Raw genomic sequence first — 20,828 nt, forward strand, 5'->3', positions numbered from 1 at the left:
CCAAATTTTGAAAAACCTATAATATCCAGCTTATATCAACAGGAATTTTACTACTGTTTTTCATAGGACTAAAATTTAATCTGACTAATTTAACAGAGCTATGATAATACATGAATTTCACTGTTTAAACATAGTTATTATATACGCATATAAAGTTAGAAACTTTTATATCTTGAAAGTTTATACCACATCTTTTATGAAGAACAAATGGAAATAATATTCTATCAAAAGAGTACAAAGTATCATGGTTCTATATAGTTCAATTCACTAAAACACTTTTAGTTCTTTCAGGTCAACATCTTTTAACTGTTCAGATGCTAATCTGAAGGACAGTAACTCCTAGTTAGAAATTAAGTTCTACAGCTATCAATTCATTTAGTTCATTTTATTAATTTGGAAACCTTCATATCAACGTTTCAAGAATGAGCATGATAAAGCAAATGCAATATATTCTACCACTGATGAAAGGTACACTAGACATTTTAAATTACATGTATAGAGAAAATAAAAGGAAAAAGAAAGAAGGACTGATCCTGATTTATCAACCTTGATATATCCCAGTCTGAAAAGCATCTCCACTGCTTGTCTCTGCTTTATGGCCATAGATCCATGATGATACCCAATGCCCCTCCGTGCCAGCATTTCCTGAAGGTAACCCTTTCTCTCAAACCTAAGTCGATAAAAAATCTTCCTCAAAGTCTACAAATAAAAAAGAAATGTTAAGTATTAACCACAACCAGGTATTGTCAATGAAAACAGAATAAAAGTTCCAAGTGCTACAGAGAAACATATCTGTTTAAGATCTTCAGTAAACTTGAAGCTCGAAGTACATAACTAGATGTATACCATCAGTAGCTTCATTATGTCCATAAATCCAGGCACTTCGGTATATTTTTATACACTATCACTTTTTTTCACTTTTGCAAAAAATGCCATTACACAGTCCCAATCTTCAAATCATGCAGCTAGTTGCAAGCAGACACGGCAAATTTACGTCCTTAATTTTTCTACTCAACACACGGCTTTATGACCATGTACACCATGCCACTACCTCTGAACAAATTGCAAAGTAGCTATGCAAAGATTATACTCTTTTGCTTTTGTTTGTCATCCCCCCTTGGTACCATTTCACTACACAGTTATGAGCTTCCCTTTCCCAAATTCAGAAATAGCACTAAAGTAAGCTTCTTCACTGTTTTCTGAACTTCACACTGTAGCTAAATGCCATCTGTTCCAAAAGTCCAAACTACTTCTTCACTGTTTTTACCCATGTGCACCCTGTGGGAAAGCAATACTCTTTTGATGCTGGCTGACAAAAGTCTAAAAATGCCATTGGGATCCCAAGTTCCCAGGATAGGAATCATGAGAATTTTCACATTTGGTCCCAATACACATTTACCTGTCCTTCTAGAGATGTAACAATAAGCACAAAGAATTACCAAGACACTTCAAATTTTTGAACATCATTTCTCTGAATTAAAAAGTATGATTACTTTTTTTTTTTTTTATTTAAACAAAAGCAATGGAGAGACAACTATGTGAACCAGAGTCATTTTCAGGAACTTTAGACCAAAGGGGATCAAGGCCCATTCACCCACTATTGATGGAAACTACATCATATAAATCTCCTTCATAAATTATTCCTTAATTATTTTGTATACAAATATATGCATTAATATTGGTGATAGACACCTGCAGACTTTCAGTGCTTTTCTGAGCTTTTCCTTCCTTAGGGGGCATAAACGTGCTTAAGAACATGGAAAACTTTGCTTTGTGGAGACTAGAACTTTTAGGGCCTAAAATAATTTGTTTGCTATTTTCATATGATATGAAGGGTTCAGAAAGGTCTATATAGACCTTTCACACAGAGAGGTGACATATAGCCTATGCTAATGATTCAGAAAATATGAGTCTGAAACCTGAATCAACAAGTAACAGAATTGCACTACTACTATTTCATGGAAATGAATTAGTTGTCATGTATATCCCACAAGAACAAGTCAATATCTTTTTATTTGGTGGAATGAAAGTTCTCTGTACATCTTAAAAACAAGGTTATTTAAGATTGAGACTTGGAATCGAATTCAGAATGCTTCATGAAGTCAGTGAATACAAATGCATCACATATTGATGTCTTATGAAATTTTGCACAAATTCAAGCATTTTAGACATACAAAACCAAAAACACGTTGTAAGTATCAGCGAGTTACTTACATCTTCATCTACTGCTTTAGGATCAGCGTAAGTACACGCAGAAGGTATCACACTAAGCTTTTCAAGTCTTTTCTGTAACTCTTTTTTCATAGTCAAAAGTTGTATTATGCTTTCCATTTTACTGGGTTTCAACTTTTTAGTATCACTGTATAAAATATACAATAAAAAATATTAGTTCTGTAATTAACATATATTTCTCTATTTTAATATATTCTGTGTGTTCTAAAAGTTGCAGATGCATTCCCTTTTAAACTGTAGGCTCAAACGTGTAGATAGATCTGTTGAAGTAGATTTACTCATAAAGCTAACAGCTTCATTTTGTCTTGGCTTGCATGCAAAATAACAAATAATTCTGGATGAAGTACAGATGAGTAATTGTGGTGACAAGGAAAATTGAAGAAAGATGAGGACAGCAATCATTAATACCACTGTTTAACAAATTAGTAAGCTAACAGTATTACACAGTAGAAAAAATTAACACAAAAGAGAAATGTGATCCATTTACTGCCAATAATGACATTGACTTTAAGGATTTAGGGAAGGATTTGGAGAGAAGAGAGGGAAAATATTTAGAAGCAGATTTTCATGCTATTTCAATGTACATGTATGTGTCTAAATTCTTACTGGATTTTCAAGTTCTCACTTAGTACCATTAAAGTCAGCCAAGTTCATTACTTCACAATATTATGCTTGAGGAATGCATTACAATTTGTCACAATTAGGAGGGCAAAAAAATGGTGCTTTGTGTTCCTAACAAACCTAGTAACTATATCCATATTTAATTCCTAAATGCCTTTAAAAATCTATACCCTATGATCACAAAAATCAAGAAAGTTCAAGGCTAAGGGGGAAACAAATACCTCGATATCACCTCATTACTGGATTATTCCAAATTGACCAATCTCGCATACTCAAATTTCTCTCTGATCCTCATTCTGTAGTAAAACACTTTACACAGTGTCAGCCACACTGCTATCTCTCTGCTGCCTAACTATGCACTAGGTATTGCTGATTGATACCCACCATGCAGCTGCTCCTATTCTGTGGGTTGCTGGAGCACACAGAAGAACCGCGACTACTGTATTACAACTGGATGCTGCTGTAAGGTACATTCCCCAGAAACAACTTACCACAAAATTTTGCTCTGTCATAATATATAAGCTTTTTCATAATACTTTGTTACAATACTTACTTTGGCTTGCATTTCATTAGTGATTTATTCACTTTTCTTAGTTTGTCCTTTATGTCCTCTATTTCCCTCTTGGCTTTAGGGTCTTGTTCATTTTTTCGTTTTTCCATCAAATGGATGAATATATTATTGGCCGCACGCTCCACTGAATCTAAGCCAAATCTTGAAGTAAATAATATGTGATATACATCAGTTAGGTGAACGCTAATATAAATTTTTATTTGTACGTGTATGTAATACTGCTACAATAATACTCAGCCTTATTACTTGACTACAGTAAATTCTAATAATTAGAAGCGCATCATTGCTATTTGATCCCCAAGTCATAGGCTGTGTTCACTTTCAAACTACAATTATTTCAAAACTGAGTGGTAACATGTAAAATGGTTCTGCCAGTTAATTATCTACAGAAAACAGTCCTATCTTTCCCTAAGTTGGCACATGGACATACATATAAAATAGACTGTACCTTAAATCATTTAATCCTTCTCTACTAGCCAGTTGAAAAGGAATGACTGTTTTTCTTGGTATTCTACACAGCTGTTCTTTCTCATAGCTTTTTCAATACTGGACTGTTAGCTTAGCTGGGACTCTTCCAGCTTCTCAGTCAGAAAACATTTTTTAAATTCTTATTGTAGTGGGAAGAGACTGTTAGCTATCACCATACAAGAGTTGGCAACACCTGGCATGAAGTTGCATCCTAATCCATTAGAATGCTCACAAGTCATTCAGATCTGGCAGTCATCAAGAACAGGAGCAAAAATGGAAGGACTTTATCCTTGTGAAGGCAAAACACAGGTCTTAAGACTCAGAGGTAACTTCTTAACTTAAGCTTTTCACTTCTTTACAGGTAACAGATCTCAACTGCAATCATTTTCCATTTACTCCTGATTCTTCTGAAGCCCACACTGGGTGATTTAAAGTTCTCTTTATCACAGAGTTTATTCAGCCATTTAAGTACAAATATGGTGCCAGCATACTTCTTTCCCTGGTACCTTTAAGAAAAGAAAAGGTACTGCTTTCCCTACCACCAATAGCTGCAATAGCAACTTGGTTTCTACAGCACTGATACATACTCTCTCAGGAGTCTTTACTAATTCCATGTTGACAAAATACCACAACGGGTGACAGCTTTCCAACCTCACACATTAATAAAGGCTTAAGGAAAAAAAGCTTGCCAGTACTAATCTGTTACTCCACGTCAGTATCTACGTCTTGTGAGGGCTCCTCATCCCCTTCATCACCATCACAAATTCTCAGGACTTGGACATGTAACTAGAAATTTATTTTTTTTGAAATTCCTTCTGATGCTTGTTCCTTGTCTGACTACAACATTGGGGAGGTCTATGAAGTGCAGTTACACTATACCTATGCCTTAAAACATAAGATAATAGATTTCTCAAGCTCACACCCCAACTTCACATCTAGGTTATGCATCCATGTTCACCGGTCTGTGATGTGTTCTTGTCCCACCATGATCATTTATCAGTTGTCTATTAAAAAGAGAATACATACTCTACACACAGCCCCTTGTAAGAGTCATTGGTCACCAAAAATTTATAATGACTCATCATTCCAGGGTAGATGAGAGTAAGTTATTCATCTGTCTCTCCTGAGGAGAAGCACCTTGGAACGTCCTATTAAGTGCCTCAAAAGGACAATGCAGTTAATACAGCAGCTCTAAAATCACTCATGTGAAGGAATTAAAAATATCTAAGACTGCTTTTGAAATCTGTTGGCTTCAGCTGGAAATCAGCCATAGCATTAATTTGCAACTAGACTGCCACTCAAAATATAAAAAGAAATAACTTACTAGCAATTAGAGTCATTTGAGATGCACCATTGACCTGTATGCACACTTTTTTGCTTCTTTCTTTCTAGAGTTCTTTCAGAAATAGAAATGCCTTTTTTTTTTTTTTTTAAACCAGCACAAACACATAAGAACTGAAATGCCAGAGAGCATTCTCCCCCTAACTATTCAAAGCAAGGAAAGGCAAGGCTTCATACTGAGATGAGAAAACTTCTTATATTTATGTAACACATTTATGTGATTGTTCCTACGTGTTATTATAATGAGAATATGCACTGGACAACTGTTTAATGGTAAGTACTTTCTTTTCATTATTAGGATAAGCATTGAGGTAACATGCCCATTTTACTGATATTAGCAATATCACTGACAATAATGGTATTATCAGTAGGTTATGCATGTTTGATGTTTTGTGAAAATACATCTCAGATATATGCAAAAGTTTCACTCATGCATTTTACTGGATATAAGATAATGTTGTGAGAGGCTCTGTACTAAAACCATGTTAAATGACATATTCATAGGACCTCATTCTGCCCTTTTCCCTAGCAAATCTGCCCCAACATACACTGTTTGCACCTCTAATTAAACAGCACAATTTTTACTTATTACACTGGGGCAAAGCAACAGAGAATCCAACTCCCATTTTAATGTGATTCAGATTATAATTTTCCTCAGGTATCATGCATGGATTCTAACCTTTCCACGCAATAATCAATCACTCCCAGTTTTACTTCAGCTAAAACTTTAGTCCCACAAAGGTACACAGATTGATAGAGCTTGTAAGCCTTTACTTCACAAACTTTAGAACAAATATAAGAAAAGGACATAAATGGAATTTGCCAAGCCATATCAATATTTATCTCTAATACCATTTTTCTGAATCTAGTCAATACACACATAACACATGGAATATAAATACTTACATAAAAATTATGGCAGGCAATTTATCCATCTCATGCAATTTTTCAACAAAGCATGCAAATTGCATCCATTTTTCCTGATCTGAGCAATCCACAGGTTGGGGCTTAAAGTGATCCAGAAGCTCATATACCTGACCAAAATATTATTGAGGAGATTTTAATGGCAGAAACTTCTGGCTGAAGGCAAAGTTTCCTGTGACAGCTTCTATCAGCTCAGATTTTTTAAATCATGCAGAACTACCATGGTCTCGTATAGTTTACAGACTTAAAAGGTCTGCAGAACACAATGACTTCAGTAAGAACTCAAAATGTAAATCACTGTAGCATTCATGTCTACCATCGCAGTGGAAATAATAAAGCACTACTAACATACCAATTATATTTTCACATTCAAGCGTCAGATTTCAAGAAGCTTTTTTTTTTTTTACCCAAATATTCTTTATTGTCTCCTTGTTTTTTATTCACCACCTCCTCATACACCTATTTATGATATAGGAATATATGGCCTCTAATTAAGGACTTGATCTTCCAATTTAAAGTCCATTACTTAAATTTCTGTCTTTTACATAGAAACATACCTTCTGTCCTTGGTTACAGGGAAGGTTTCAAATGATCAGTAAAAGAAAAAGAAGTAGGCTAAAGAAGCAGAATTGTGGTACAATATTGTCATTAATTGTAGGAGGTACACTAAAAGAATCAGAAATCGGAATCTCGCAGCAGTACCAGAAGTATGATTCCCAGAGAAGCTTGTGAAAACAACCTTGAAAATTCTTACTGAAATGCCACAAATATCAGCACTTATCTTTCAGCACAGCAGCAGCTAATACTTATAAGTAATAATTAGGGAGGAGAAGCTCCCATAATTGTCTAGTTATATTACTGTATAATCATTACATTACAGCTGTACACAGTCTTAAAAACACACCCCTCTAACAACTGTTACCTTCTGTCTTTGGCCAAGTTCAATCCATTTGCTTAGCTCTTTCTTCAGTTCCTGCTCGTATTTCCTCACATCCGTCTTTTTTATTACTACTTTATTCTTGAAAGAGACAAACTCCTCAGGATCTAGCTCCTTGAAAGCAACAATATAAAACACTGCATTAATTATCTATTTACTTTTTATATATTCTGTCCACAGATCTGTATACCCACCTGTGCCCTCGGCCACTCATTCCAGACTTCTACCATTGTGTCATAAAGCTGAACGCTCTCTCTTGGAGACAGAGAAAGATCTGCAGGAATACCATAGTTCTCAATCTGCAAGGATTTTAAACAAAAGAAAATAATCATTTTGATGGAATTCATATTACTTAATTTAACCGTTGATAAACTATTTTTACACCAGTGCTATGCTTACATGATTGACTGTTAATGCAGCACATGGGTGATAATGTTCAATGAGAAAATCACCACCCGTTGAAGAACACACATACTTTTCCAAATCATTGTATCTTTCTCCATACAGGACTGCAAAGAGACAAAAATGTCATGATACATCGTTGGTTTTAAAAAGCAAGAAGTTTGATTTGATTTTATTTAAAAACCATACATATGCTTAAGTCCACGCAGTGTGATCAAAGTGTTTGCGGGAAGGACACTACAATTTATTTATTATTATTATAAAACATTCTGATACACACCTAGTCTAACACGGTATGATTTTTTTGGTTCTTTTACTTTAGATTTCACTTTAAGTTTTCTTGTAGAATTCTTTTCAGAGCTGGTAGGGCTTTCTTCTATCGTGTTCTCAGCACGTTGCCAATACCTTTTCACACTTTGTAACCACCTACAGTTCAAGAATAAAATAAAGCCAAGCTGTAAAAAATATTTTTTTTGAAAACTGATACAACTATAATAGATGAAGTACTACATTCTGCTCTGTTTCTCCTATAGAATTTCCAGTCCCCCCTCTCACCATTTTCAGTGCAATTTTCTCCAGTTTATCCCAGGGTGCAGTTCATAAATGTGAAATCACACCATAATTATACATACAGAGACAGGTGTCTTCCTTGACTGATGATGGGTAAGTATGCTTATCAGGTTTTGGCAAATCAAATAGATGCAAAAAACTCCTGAACACCTCTGCCCAGCTCTCTTAGAGGGTCTGAAAGAATAGGAATGAATGCCTGTTCTCATTACAGAGAGTTAAGAGTTACAAAATTGTTTGGTGTCAATTATATGTATATAATACATAAAACAGTATAATTCCAAATCTGTTGCCTCTCAATCGTAATTGTTCATACCCATCAGTTCATATCAATAGTTCATATCCAATTTAAATATGCTCTTTTGAATGACAAAAATTCCAAGCGTACTCAGTTAGGTGTTCTGGGTTACTGATAGTAGCAGAGAGAGCCAAAAACGGACACCGAATTGTTACCAGAAGATGCTCCCAAACCTCTGCTCCAATTTCGCTACCAAGACAATGGACCTATATTTTTGGGAAAAAGGATAAAAAAAGAAATGTAAGAAACCTACCTTATCAAAGTACACAAAAAACAGGAGCTGTTTTATGTTTTGCTAAAATCAAAAAGGTTGGCAAGATCTGTACTGAATAATTCTTATGTTGCAAATTCACTGGATAGTGAATTAGACTATACTAACTTCAATACTACATTCACTGTTTGTACCCTAGATATTCACTGACATCCATTAGAAATTAAGTTGATATACAAGAAAGAATCCAGTACAAATTTTAAATTTAGCAATATTAAACACTGCTTTTGCCCTCAAAAGACCGACAAACATCTCATGAAGGGATATGTCTATGATTGAAACCTGGAATACCTCCAGGCTTCATTTTCACCACTAAGACTACAGTGGTGAACTTTAGTTTTTCAGTTGACTGGCTTGAGAGAAATAAGGGAAATTCCTGGTAGCTCTGACTGAACAGTATGTCCTCTTCAGGACTATCAGAGTTTTAAGTTCTTGCACTGGAACATATTAAGACTATTAGCTAACATGAAAAAGCAAGCAAGTCTGAAGTAATAGTTCTCAAAGTTGATTTTTACCAGCAATAATGCATGTAGTGAAAAATTTAATTATTGATAGTTTTCCTCTGCCTTTTTTTTTTCCCCTTAAATTTATTAAATTGATTATTACTGAAAGATGCCTACCTCATCGAATATAACATATTGTATCCGTTTGACCCATTTCTGGCAACGAGGAGACAGCATCAAGATTTCTAAACATTGAGGCACAGTCACTAGTATCTACGAAAAAAAGGTTTGTAAAGCATTATTTTCAAATAAATTGGCTGATCAAATATAACAGAATAGATTCTATATTGAAAAAAGAATTTAAAATATGTATTTGATTTCAAGATGAGCAAAAATTAATTTCTCACTTCTACCTTCAAGAAGGGCAAGAAGGACACAGCAAACTGACAGGCTGGTAAACTTCGCTTTGATCCCTGGGACAGTGATGGAGCAACTAATCCTGGAAACCATTTCCAGGTACATGAAGGACAAGGAAGTCATCAGGAGTTGTTAGCATGGATTGACCAAGAGGAAGTCGTGCTTGACCAACCTGATAAACTTCTATGATGAAAAGACCAGCTGGTAGATGAGGAGGGAGCAGTGGATATTGTCTGCCTAGCGTACAATAAGGCTTTTGACACTGTCTCCCATAAGATGCTCATACACAAGCTGTTGAAGTGTGGGCCAGATGAGCAGATTGGCTGAATAACCAGTCCCAGAGAAATCAGTAGTACTGAGTCTAGCTGGAAGCCAGTAGCTAGCAGCGTACCCCAGGGAACAGCACTGGGTCCAGTCCTGTCTAACATCTTAGTTAATGATCCGGATGATGGATGGAGTATACCCCTCAGCAAGTTTGTAGATGACTTAAAACTGTGAGGAGTGGCTGATAAACCAGAGGGTGATGCTGCCATCCAGAAGAATCTCAACAGGCTGGAGGAATGGGCTGGCAGGAATCCCATGAAGTTAAACAAGGGGAGGTGCAAAGCCCTGCACCTGGGAAGGAACAACCCCAGGCACCAGCACTTGCTGATGGCCACCCAACTGGAAAGCAGCTTTGTAGGAAGTGACCTAGGAGTCCTGATGGATGCCAAGTTGAACACGAGTCAGCCACATGCCCTTCCAGCAAAGCAGGCAAACAGTATGGGCTGCATTAAGCAAAGTATTGCCAGCAGGGCACAGGAGGTGATCCTTACCATCTACCCAGCACTGATGAGGCCACACCTGGAGTGATGGGTCCAGTTCTGGGCTCCCCAGTACAGGATAATCATGCATATACTCAAGAGAGTCGGACAGAGACACACTAAGATGATTAACAGACTGGAGCATCTCCTGTGAGGAAAGGCTGAAAGAGCTGGGACTGTCTAGCCTAAAGAGAAGGCTCAGGAAAGATCTCAATGTATATAAATGTGAAGAGAGGGTCATAAAGAAGACAGAGCTCTTTTCAGTGGTGTCTAGTGACAAGACAAGAGAGAGCAGAGAAAAATTAAAACCCTGGAGGCTCTGTCTGAACATAAGGACACTTTTTTCACTGTGAGGGTGACTGAGCACTGGAACAGGTTGCCCAGAGAGCTGGTGGAGTCTTCGTCCTTGCCAATATTCAAAAGCCACCTGGACATGGTCCTGGAGAACTGGCTTTAGGCAGCCCTGCTTGAGAAGGAGGGTTGGACACAATGATCTCCAGAGGTCACTACTTTCAACCTTAACCATTTTATGATTTTATGATTAACCTAGGTTGATTCACCTTGCAACGAAGGTTACAGTCACAATGAACAAGAGTGGCTGCTAGAAGCCCAACTCTACCCACCCGTATGAGTTCATGATTTTCAGTAGAGGTATTAACAGGCAGGACTGTCTAGAACATTCTTAAAATCAGTAAGCAAGTTGTATTTATTTTATTCATTTTTAAGTGATACTACTTAGGAATGAAAGATTGCTGGCCAGAGAAGCAACGCATGAAAGGAAACAACATGGACAACAATGCTGAGAGATTAACAAAGGTTCATTTTCAGTTTATCTTTTACTAACAAAGCTTATAAAAGGTTAACAGCTTACAGAAGTGTCATACTATACCTATTATACATATTAAGCTTACTTTTATCTATATCAGGATTTTACATTATCATCTGATTTTCTGATATCACACTATTTTCCAACTCTGAGATGGTCCACCTAATTTATTTCCAAGATTTGCCTACATTTCAGTTTGAACTCTAGGACCTAACTAAGACACATCAAGAGCTCAAGCGATTTTGAACCCTGGTGGTTAGTGAAAATGGATCCTTAAAGATCAAAAAGAAAATCCATCAGACAGTGCTACTTTACAATCAGTTGATGTCATCAATGTTTATAAATAATAGTAAATGTCAGACACTCAGGAAAAGAATGGGAAAAAAAGAGCACCTCTTTCATTTGTCTGCATTTACATCTGCTGTATGCTTATGACCAAAGGAATTAAATGTTTCTTCTTCTAACCAGAGCAAGTAATCAAAAGATGAATAGGTAAGGTTGTATGCCACAGACTGAAAATTTTTCTGGTAAGCAGTACACAGATTTTAACACAACTTTCTATTTAGTAATGGCACAATTGTTATAATCAAAATTAACAAAAATTTCAGAGGCCAGATGAAGTACAGAAGTCATAACTTTTAAGTGTTATAACACTCAAAAATATACCTGAGAATTCATGACATCATTACGATAATCTCGTGTAAAGACTCCGCACACCACCAGTCCATCTGGAAGTTTCTTGGTGAACCGACTGTATATAGTTCCCACCACTTGGTTTACAAGGGCCTTAAGTAAAGCAGATCATTAATAAAACTACACAGTGGATGTCTAAAGGCATACAATGTTCTGAGGCATACAAATGTATTCAATTTTGGCACTGATATTAATGTACTAGACTGCAATATACTATTGCAGCACTTCTATTAAATCTAGACTATCAGTGTTAACTTTGAACAGAAATGGTACCTGATGTTCAATTATACTCAAATGTTTTCAAAGAAATCTAGTATTCTGTGAAGTGGGTTATATAGTATTAACTCTGTATTGTAACTATTTTATAGCATTCAACTGTATCTACAAACACTTTAATGACATCAGAGTCCTGAGGCCTGCAGGTATAAAATACATTTGTGCACCCAGACTCTGATATTCAAATGAAAGTATGAATTTGATGCCCATTTTGTTTTGCCATATCAAAAATATATATATATATTTTACTTATAGAAAAGAATCCAAAGAAATTAGTCAATAATAGCACATGTAATTCCATATTCCATATTCAAACTTTGCATTACTTAAAATAAGTTTTGGAAGAAATCAAAACATTGGGTCAGCTCTTAAGTCAATTTCTAACTAAAAAAAAAGGATAAAACACTCATTAAAAAATATCCCAAAGACGCTTAGAGTTTCACAAGTTCTCTTGAAGCATCTAATGGTGAACTCAATTGGAAAAATAGGTTTTTGTTCTGTTTTAATATTACTTTCACCAAGTCTGTAGGCTTTTGGCACTGTCACCTTTACCTAACACTACTTCTAGCACTTTTCTATGCATTAATGTTTCTGACCTTAAAATAGCTATATAAACAGTCAAAGAACTGTACATGAACTTAAATATTTTGCAGATCTTTTGTAAGCATGCTTAATTACATGTTTCTAATAAAAAAGACATACATCAACTAAATCTGTACAATAAATCACCCCAAATGTTTTCAGAATCATACTGAAAAATATCACAGTCAGACATACAGAATATGTAGTAGGATGTAGCCTTACCTTTGTAGGAGCAACATACACAACTACTCCGTCATCACTCGTTTTCAGAACTTTCTCCATGCAATAATATGATGCATATGTTTTTCCCGATGAAGTGGGAGCAACTATCACTGCAGACTCATTGTTATCAACAGCATCAAGAAGTTCTCGCTAAGAGAAGAGCAAAATGTCTTGTTAAGAAGTTCTCATTGAGTGAACTAGCTGCTCCTGTGAAAATGTCTCTATTTTTGCCCTTAATTTTTGCTGATTTTAGACTAGGGGAAGTCATAGTTAACCTAGAAGTTTTATGACTGTATTCTTTTCTCAAACTGTTAGTGGGAAAAAAAAGGAACTACAACTTCCCACTTGTTTGTTTCAATTATTTGGCCTGAGATTTTGATACCAGAATACTTACAGTCCGAAACTGGACATTTTCAAAATAAAAAAGTTAACTCGGCAGTGTACAATTTAGATACAAAAACTTCACTGTTTTATAAAATGCAGTAATTTTTTCTTGCATTATTATAGTTATAGCAATACTGTCCAAATTTCTCTTCTGCTCTTAGCATACACTAATAAATTTGTTTTCTTCCTATTACTGTCTTCCTCCATGCTTTCTCTCACTTTAAATAGGTCTGTAGAAGGAAGGGGAGGAATGGTACAAGAAGGGAGAAATAAGTAGCATTAACACTATCTTTCTATATTAGCATATATGCTGAGTTCAAAGGTGCTTCTCAAGCAAGTATCTGTTTTCCAGATGTGGTCACACAAGATGGAAAATTCAGCTGGTCTCTCCAGTCCAATAACAGACAGACCCGAGTTAGACCTACTGTGCTTTAAACAGAAAAGTTATTATCAATTCGTAGTATGGTTCACTCTTTAAGCAGCAATAAGTAGAAGATGATTAGAGATTAGGTAATCAGAGATTACCTAAACGGGGGTTATCACCATTAAATATTATGATAAACAGTGAAATCCCATGGATTTGGCATTTCTTATGTTGAATTCCTTGGGTAAAGCTCTCAGTAGAAAAGCTCTCAGGTTAGAAAGAACATGGAATACCATCCAAAATGATCTTCTGAATTTGTTCACCTTAGTGAAACACTATTTTTAGCAAGAGGTAGAATCACATGTATTTTAAAATGAAGAAAAAAAAGCCATTTCCAATAACTTTACATACAAATGGTTTGTGTCTCATTACCTGCCAAGTGTCTGGTATGAAATTTTCCACTCGGGGATCTGGATCATTTCTCTCTTCTCTGAGCAAATAATAGTCCATGTATTGCAGCTGGAAGCGAACTGGTCCCACCTCAATAGCATATCTACTTGTATTCTCACCATCACTTTTTTCTCTAACCTATAAGGTCATAATAAATTTCAAGTTGGTTTGCAAACTAGCAAGAGATTCAGAAAATGACACATCTTTTGCTCTGGAACTCTGAAAGCTTTAAAACAATATATGAAAATGCAGGTGATTTTAAAATACATTTTCTCTTATATAGCTTTGTATAAGCTTGTATCTGTTCAAAGGAGACTACTATGTTCTGTAAACAATATGTTTTCAGTAACCCTCATTTTTGATGGTTTTGTTGTCAGAAGAGCTTATGAAACTGGCTAGAAGGCAGAGCTTGGCTTCTCTGAGCTATCACCTGCTAGATCCTTCTCATCCTATATTTCCCTTTTCTTGGGCCTGCCCTGACACTTTATGCAATGACTCAAAGTTGTGAAAAGAAACTCAATATGAAGATTGTGATCCCAATTTTTGTAAAGCATTATATTTTTAAGCAGCACCTGTATACCGTAAGACATAACAAATTTCAATGTTCGTGTACATGTTTGGTTACACCATCTGATCTTGAAAGTTGTTTAGCAAAGCCTTCCACGTTACAACATATACCAGAATATCAGAAAATCACATTATAATTTAGGTTGGCACGGATAGCTGAATATCAGTTAATCCAACTCCCTGCTAAAAGTAGGTGCAAACAGATCAGGTCACTCAGGGCTGCGTTCAGCCTGGGCTTGTGGGGAATCTCATCAACATGTACAAATACCTCAAGAAAGCCTGCAGAGAGGACGGAGCCAGGCTCTTTTTAGTGGTGCCCATTGCCTCTTGTCCTGACACTGGACACAAACTGGAACACAAGAGGTCCCATCTAAACAACAGGAAGAAGACACTTCTGTACTGTGCAGGTGTAGTGGGTCTGGCTGGGATGGAGTTAGTTTTCCTGCAGCAGCACATACAGTGCTAGAAGTACTAGAACTGTAGCTAGAACAGCCCTGATATCGCACCAAGGTTTTGGCTACTGCTGAGCAGGGCTGGCACAGCACCAAGACTGCCTCCAAAACTCCCAAAGCCAGCAGGCTGGGCAAGAGGTAGGGAGGGGATATCCCCAGGGCATCTGACCCAAACTGACCAAAGGGATGTCCCATACTGTGTGGTGTCCCGTGCAGCAACAAAAGGTGGGAAAGGAGAGGAGGGGCTCGTTATGAAGATGTCCATCCTCCCAAACAGCTGCCACACTTATCTAGGTCCTACTTCCCAGGACATGGCCGAACATCCATTGCTGATGGGATATTTTTTTTTTCCTCTCTGTTTCTGTGCAGCCTTGCTTGTTTTTCCTCCTTCTTTTTCCTCTAATGGAATTATTCTTATCTCAACCTGTGAGCTTTTTTTCCCCCTATCATATTTTCTCCCCCTCCCTTCTTCCTTTGAGGAGGGGGACAGAGAGCAGCGTAGTGAAGTTTAGTTGGCCATTGGTGTGAAACTACCACAGCAGGCAACTGAGCACTGGAACAGGTTGCCCAGATAATTGTGGGGATACCCTCCTTGAAGACATCCAAAGCTGTCTGGACGTAGTCCTGGGCAATCTCCTCTAGGTTCTTGAGCAGGGAGCTGGACCAGACGACCTCCAGAGGTCCTTTCCAACCTCAGCTATTCAGTGATTTTGATTTATTCAGGGCACCAAACACCCTTAACAGTAACTATGTAGCCAAAAGGAAACTATCATCATACATCAGTCAAATTCACACAGAAAAGGAGACAAATACTTTCCACTCCCAAAGGGAAGAGTCTTACAAATCTCTTCCTCCCTCACCTTTTAGTCCCAATCCTCAAAGGACAATAAAAGATTTCCAGAATTGAGCTTCCAAAAAATTCCTAACACTACTGCACATGAAAAATGAGATACTGAATACTGAAGTCATACTGGTTTTATGGTTCATTGTAATTCTCCTTCATTTTGCTACTGACTTCATATTCTGCAGACTGTGAGTTTTATCCCCCTTCTTCCACCTGGAAACCACTTTAGCATCCCCTCTCCCCAGTAACATCACATCTACAGAATTGCTTTTAAATCAGCCAGGGGGAAGGTTGCAAGTGAGCAGAAAAACACAAGTCCAGTCTTTAGAAAAATTACTTCAGAGCCAAATTCAGAGTAGCTATCTGGCGGTCTCAGCTGTGCTAGCGAAGACAAGCAATTCAGTGTCAGTTTCCCTCAGAGGCGATCATCATAGCTCAGTAACAGGGTAGAGTAATACCATAAAAACAAACAGAATACAGTTTTCATCTATCTTGTCAGTCTCAAAGATTTCCTCTATAAAGTAGCATGTTTAGGTGTGTTAATGAACATTTTAATGCTTATTTTTGACGTGCAGAGTTCAGCTGATGTGATGAGTGGAACAACAGGCACCTCTTAGAGATGTAGACATCTCTTAACATGTTTCACAGGTTGTCCTTCACAGTCATATATAGTTCCACTTAATAAAGGAGAAGTGGCCTATTGTGTCAACTCTCTTTCACATCAAGCAAAGAAATATATCCATGGAACTAAGGAAGATCACTCAATTTCTGAAGCATGAATAGACAGTTAAACTTAAGGCACAATATAATTACAATAAGCTCAATATAAGTTTTCTACACGCTGTTAAATGCTTATGTTTATATCAATTAGAGATCCAGTTACAATAGAATCATCACAGTCTATAAAGTTACCTGGCCAGACAGTGAACATGCCAAATTCTCAAATCCAAGAAGTCGTAGACATTGGGTCAGCTTTTGTAGATGGGGTTTCTCCAAGAGGTCTTGATATTTTTCAAGGAGGATATGAATTCTCCTCATGAGTTGAACAGCTTTGCTTAAATCTTTAGATTTGGTAGCTTTCAAAAAAAAAAAGAAAAAGCCAACTCAACAGTTACTTGAGAGCCAATTCTATCATTGGAAGTGTTTTTATATTTGGTATTTTTAGAACAGACCTTATCCATCCAACCACATTTATGGCAATTTAAAAGTACATTTTAATCAAAGACAACCAGAATACAACCCACGCTTCTGTGAGCTCTACAAGGAGTAACAATGAAGACCAGGCGCCAAAACAATTCTATCTGCCTCTGCAAGCTCAACAATAAAACAAAGTCATACCTCTCACATCTATACAATAACTGAGCTCCCCCATTTCATTTTCCTGACTCACGTATTTGTTACTCAATCTTATTAGCTACATACTTCATGCTAACATGTACAGGTCTCCCCAGCATGTTTCCAACAGAGTTGTTTGGATCCTTCTGACCAAAAGCATAGATTGAATAACTTAATTCTGGTGAAACTGGAGACCACTAACCATGGTGGTATAAATTTCTGTGCAAGTCAGCATTATTCAGACTGTGAGCCAACTCAGCTAATTAAACAATTCACCTCTGTATAGATATATTTTAGTGTTCATGATGCATAATCATTAAAGATGTATACAATAAAACAAATTACCTATGCATACAATGTTTACAAGATGAAACAGGAAAATATTTATCAGCTAATTTTAGCAGATTCTTTATGTCTCACTCAAAGAATCCTGAAATTGCAAATGAGGACCAGTCTGTTAACACTTAAAAGCACCATGAGTACTCCCAAAACAGAAGTGTTTTAACATGCCTTTATTCCTGTAGAGAACGTCTAAAGTCACTCACTTTCTTGGTTAAAGGGAGTGCAAGTCAAATAAAGAACACACATTTGGCTATCATACCTTGTTCTTTGCAGTGTTCCTTCCATGCTTCTAAACAGGCAGACAGTCCTGACAATTCTACACTGAACTTCACAGATTTACTTTTAAGAATCTTGAGAAACTTTTCCAATTTGTTTATTCCAACAGTCAGATTTTCTTTTATTTCCTTTTCAGTTGACATCTGCAAGGTTTTCCATTGCTCCTGTTCTTTCATTTCTTCTTTAATTTTCAGTCGCTTGTTGTTTTCCTCCGCAATTATTTCTGCTTTACTTTTCTACATAAAATGAAGATATTCAGAACTAACCATTATTATATGCTCAAGCATCATCTGAAAAAAAAACTAATCCATAAACTCAAGATACATTATAGTTTTCAATTCATCTGTGTGGTACATTGTGTTTTAAGGATTTTTTAAAATAGCATTTCACTCTGAAGGAGACAAAATCTATGAATCCCAGTATTTGCTTCTCAAAAGCTTATCTAATCTGTATTTTAAAAGTCAAAAGCTTCTTCACAAGTGGTATAAAAATGCACAGACATGGAAAAAATTAAACAGCAGTTAAAGTTAAATTTAAAGTTATTATTTGATCCATAGGTAACAATAATTCGAATACCACTGAGATGTTATTGCATAAATTAAATAAAATTAAGGGTTCTATCTTACTTGAAGTTAAGAAGATTCCATATATGGACTTTTACAGGCGATTCAACAGGCCATAATCTATAACCCATACCAGTATAAAGATAGTATAGTTTATTATGAAATATTACTCAAATTATTATTGCTCAGTACTGTTCATTAGTACACAAGAATATGTTACATATCATGTGATGTCTGAAAACGTTCATATAGAATTAATAGCAATATTTACAAGATCTTTCATGGAGAATATTTCCAAACAATGCAGGGAAGTAAATAACCAAATAGTGGATTTTACATTATTTGTCAGTAGTTTCTTAAAGTAAAATTAAATTGAAATACAGTTTCCTTCACTCCACACACCATCACGGGCCATGAGCCAAATCTCAGCAGCCTTTACAGATCTGATATTACATTTTTTTTAATTTACTTGTGTCAGTTAAAATATAATCATTCATCAAATGTTCCAAATAGAACAAACTTTTTTCCAGTTAGTCAATTAAATTTAAACTACAAAGAGAATTTATTTTCTTCAACTAAAACTACTAGAGCATTCAAAGTATAACATTTAATTTGTGTGATTCATATAGTAGAAATGTTTTTCTGGATAGTAAAAAGTAGACTTGGAAAGAGCAACTTGCATATACTCACTTGCATTTTTTTCTTTTTGACAGGATTATTAGCACTCCCTGCTGCATCCTTTTGGCATACAATAAACTTTGAAGTGCCCTCTTGCAATGTGCTTCCATAAAAACGATAAAAAGTCTGTAACTTTTGAATTTGTTTTCTTTCATATGGATCTTTGGATTTTGCTGCAAATAAACGTAATTGATTCAAAAACACACTGACAGAATTCCTCCCCCAAAAAAAAGATACCTGGATAAAGGATAAGTGTAACTTAAAGCCCAAAATCACATTTCAAAAGAGGCTTGCTACTGAGACTCACTGAAATTCAACAGTCCTTTGAACTGTCTGAGAGATATGTCAGACTCAAATTCAGACTTCTTTAGGCACACAAGAATATTATTGGAAAACTTAACAGACAGGACACCTGGAAAGAAATTACAACTGCTTGAGAAAAATGCCTAGGCTTCTCACACAATCAAAGAAAATAAGAAAGTGTCTTCAGAAGTCAATTCAGATCATGAGAAAGAGACCTCTTCCCCATGAATACAAGACTCTGTCATCAGAACATAAGTAAGATGGAAGAACACTTATGTGACCCAATGGAAGGTATCGAGTACATGGATATTTCTGCACTCAAGCTTAGGTATTTCTCTCTGTTTTACACAAAAAAGACTGAGATAATACAGTCCAGTGTTAAGGTGACTCATGCAAGACATGGAATAGAGAAGGCTCTCTCTTCAGTAGGAGTGGACATAAACTTTCAACTCCAACATTATGGAGGGTGCTCTAGCTACTCTTGTGCAGGTATGCTCAGAGCGACTGCTCTCCACATTTCCTGTTGAAATCACAGTGCAAAAAAGAATGCAAAAAATTGTCCAGTCAGAAAAATAAACAGATGGAACACTTTTCATAGGTCAAGTGATGCAAATGCCCACTCAGAAAACAATTTTTCTATTCACTGAATGAAAACCCTAAACGAAAGGAAGCACCAAAAGTAATCCATGGCTTCCCACCTCCTGGGAGGGAGTCTAATTCACTGTGTGATGTAACCATGATGGAAACATCTTTGAGAAAAAGAGCGATGTATACATGCTGGTACACACAGTATCGTATACTTCATTTCATGTAAATATGCAAGTCTAAGATCAAAATTAAGTCCATGTTTTGTTTTTGTTAGTACCTCAAAGCTGAGAAACAAACAGGAAACTATAATACATAACATTAATACAAACACCTTTTGTTTACTTCTTTTACTTATTTTTTCTTCTCAAAAGATTTGACTGGCTATGCATATGCTGGGCAAACATCTGAGTAGATTCTGCATGTATACGAATTTGGTTAGTAAACATTACTCAAACTATAGATTTAAACATGAAATTGCACATGTACATTTTTTTATATATATACACATAGATCTATGAAGCATTTTGCAAGCACAACAGAATGTATCATGAACAGCTGACTAGAAACACTCCCTTATACTTGCTAGAGCTATTAAGTTAATAGCTAACACACAATACTTAGCTGATGAATTTCTGCAGTATGTGCAAGTATAATTTAGCTATTGCAGTAGCTCTTTTTTGGCAAGTGTTTACACAGTTGCAAATATTTTCTGAACTGAGAAGTCCTTCTCTACAACAACTTTAACCTTTACAGTATTGTTCTAGCCAACAAAGACAAGTGGGTTTTGT

The 20,828-nt window shown here is 36.2% G+C and overlaps 1 protein-coding gene across 8 annotated transcripts in view; it reads right to left on the reverse strand.

The window, feature by feature from the left end:
* Positions 1–20,828, reverse strand: part of DDX60 (DExD/H-box helicase 60) — a 54,036-nt gene that overhangs the window by 11,798 nt on the left and 21,410 nt on the right. For all 8 annotated transcript variants that reach the window (XR_007168143.2, XR_007168145.2, XM_066996742.1 and 5 more), the window contains 16 exons: positions 19,162–19,322; positions 17,892–18,144; positions 16,868–17,031; positions 14,075–14,230; positions 12,895–13,044; positions 11,788–11,907; positions 9,253–9,348; positions 8,452–8,567; positions 7,777–7,922; positions 7,494–7,603; positions 7,289–7,393; positions 7,080–7,208; positions 6,140–6,267; positions 3,407–3,565; positions 2,215–2,359; positions 547–699 (listed from right to left, as the gene is read on the reverse strand). Coding sequence is in view for 6 of the 8 variants with exons in the window: in XM_066996742.1 (XP_066852843.1) it covers positions 547–699; positions 2,215–2,359; positions 3,407–3,565; positions 6,140–6,267; positions 7,080–7,208; positions 7,289–7,393; positions 7,494–7,603; positions 7,777–7,922; positions 8,452–8,567; positions 9,253–9,348; positions 11,788–11,907; positions 12,895–13,044; positions 14,075–14,230; positions 16,868–17,031; positions 17,892–18,144; positions 19,162–19,322 (2,291 nt within the window). In the remaining 2 variants the exon portion in view is untranslated. The remainder of the gene's footprint in view (positions 1–546; positions 700–2,214; positions 2,360–3,406; positions 3,566–6,139; positions 6,268–7,079; positions 7,209–7,288; positions 7,394–7,493; positions 7,604–7,776; positions 7,923–8,451; positions 8,568–9,252; positions 9,349–11,787; positions 11,908–12,894; positions 13,045–14,074; positions 14,231–16,867; positions 17,032–17,891; positions 18,145–19,161; positions 19,323–20,828) is intronic.

Source organism: Anser cygnoides, chromosome 4, assembly GCF_040182565.1.
Source record: "Anser cygnoides isolate HZ-2024a breed goose chromosome 4, Taihu_goose_T2T_genome, whole genome shotgun sequence".
NCBI lineage: Eukaryota > Metazoa > Chordata > Aves > Anseriformes > Anatidae > Anser > Anser cygnoides.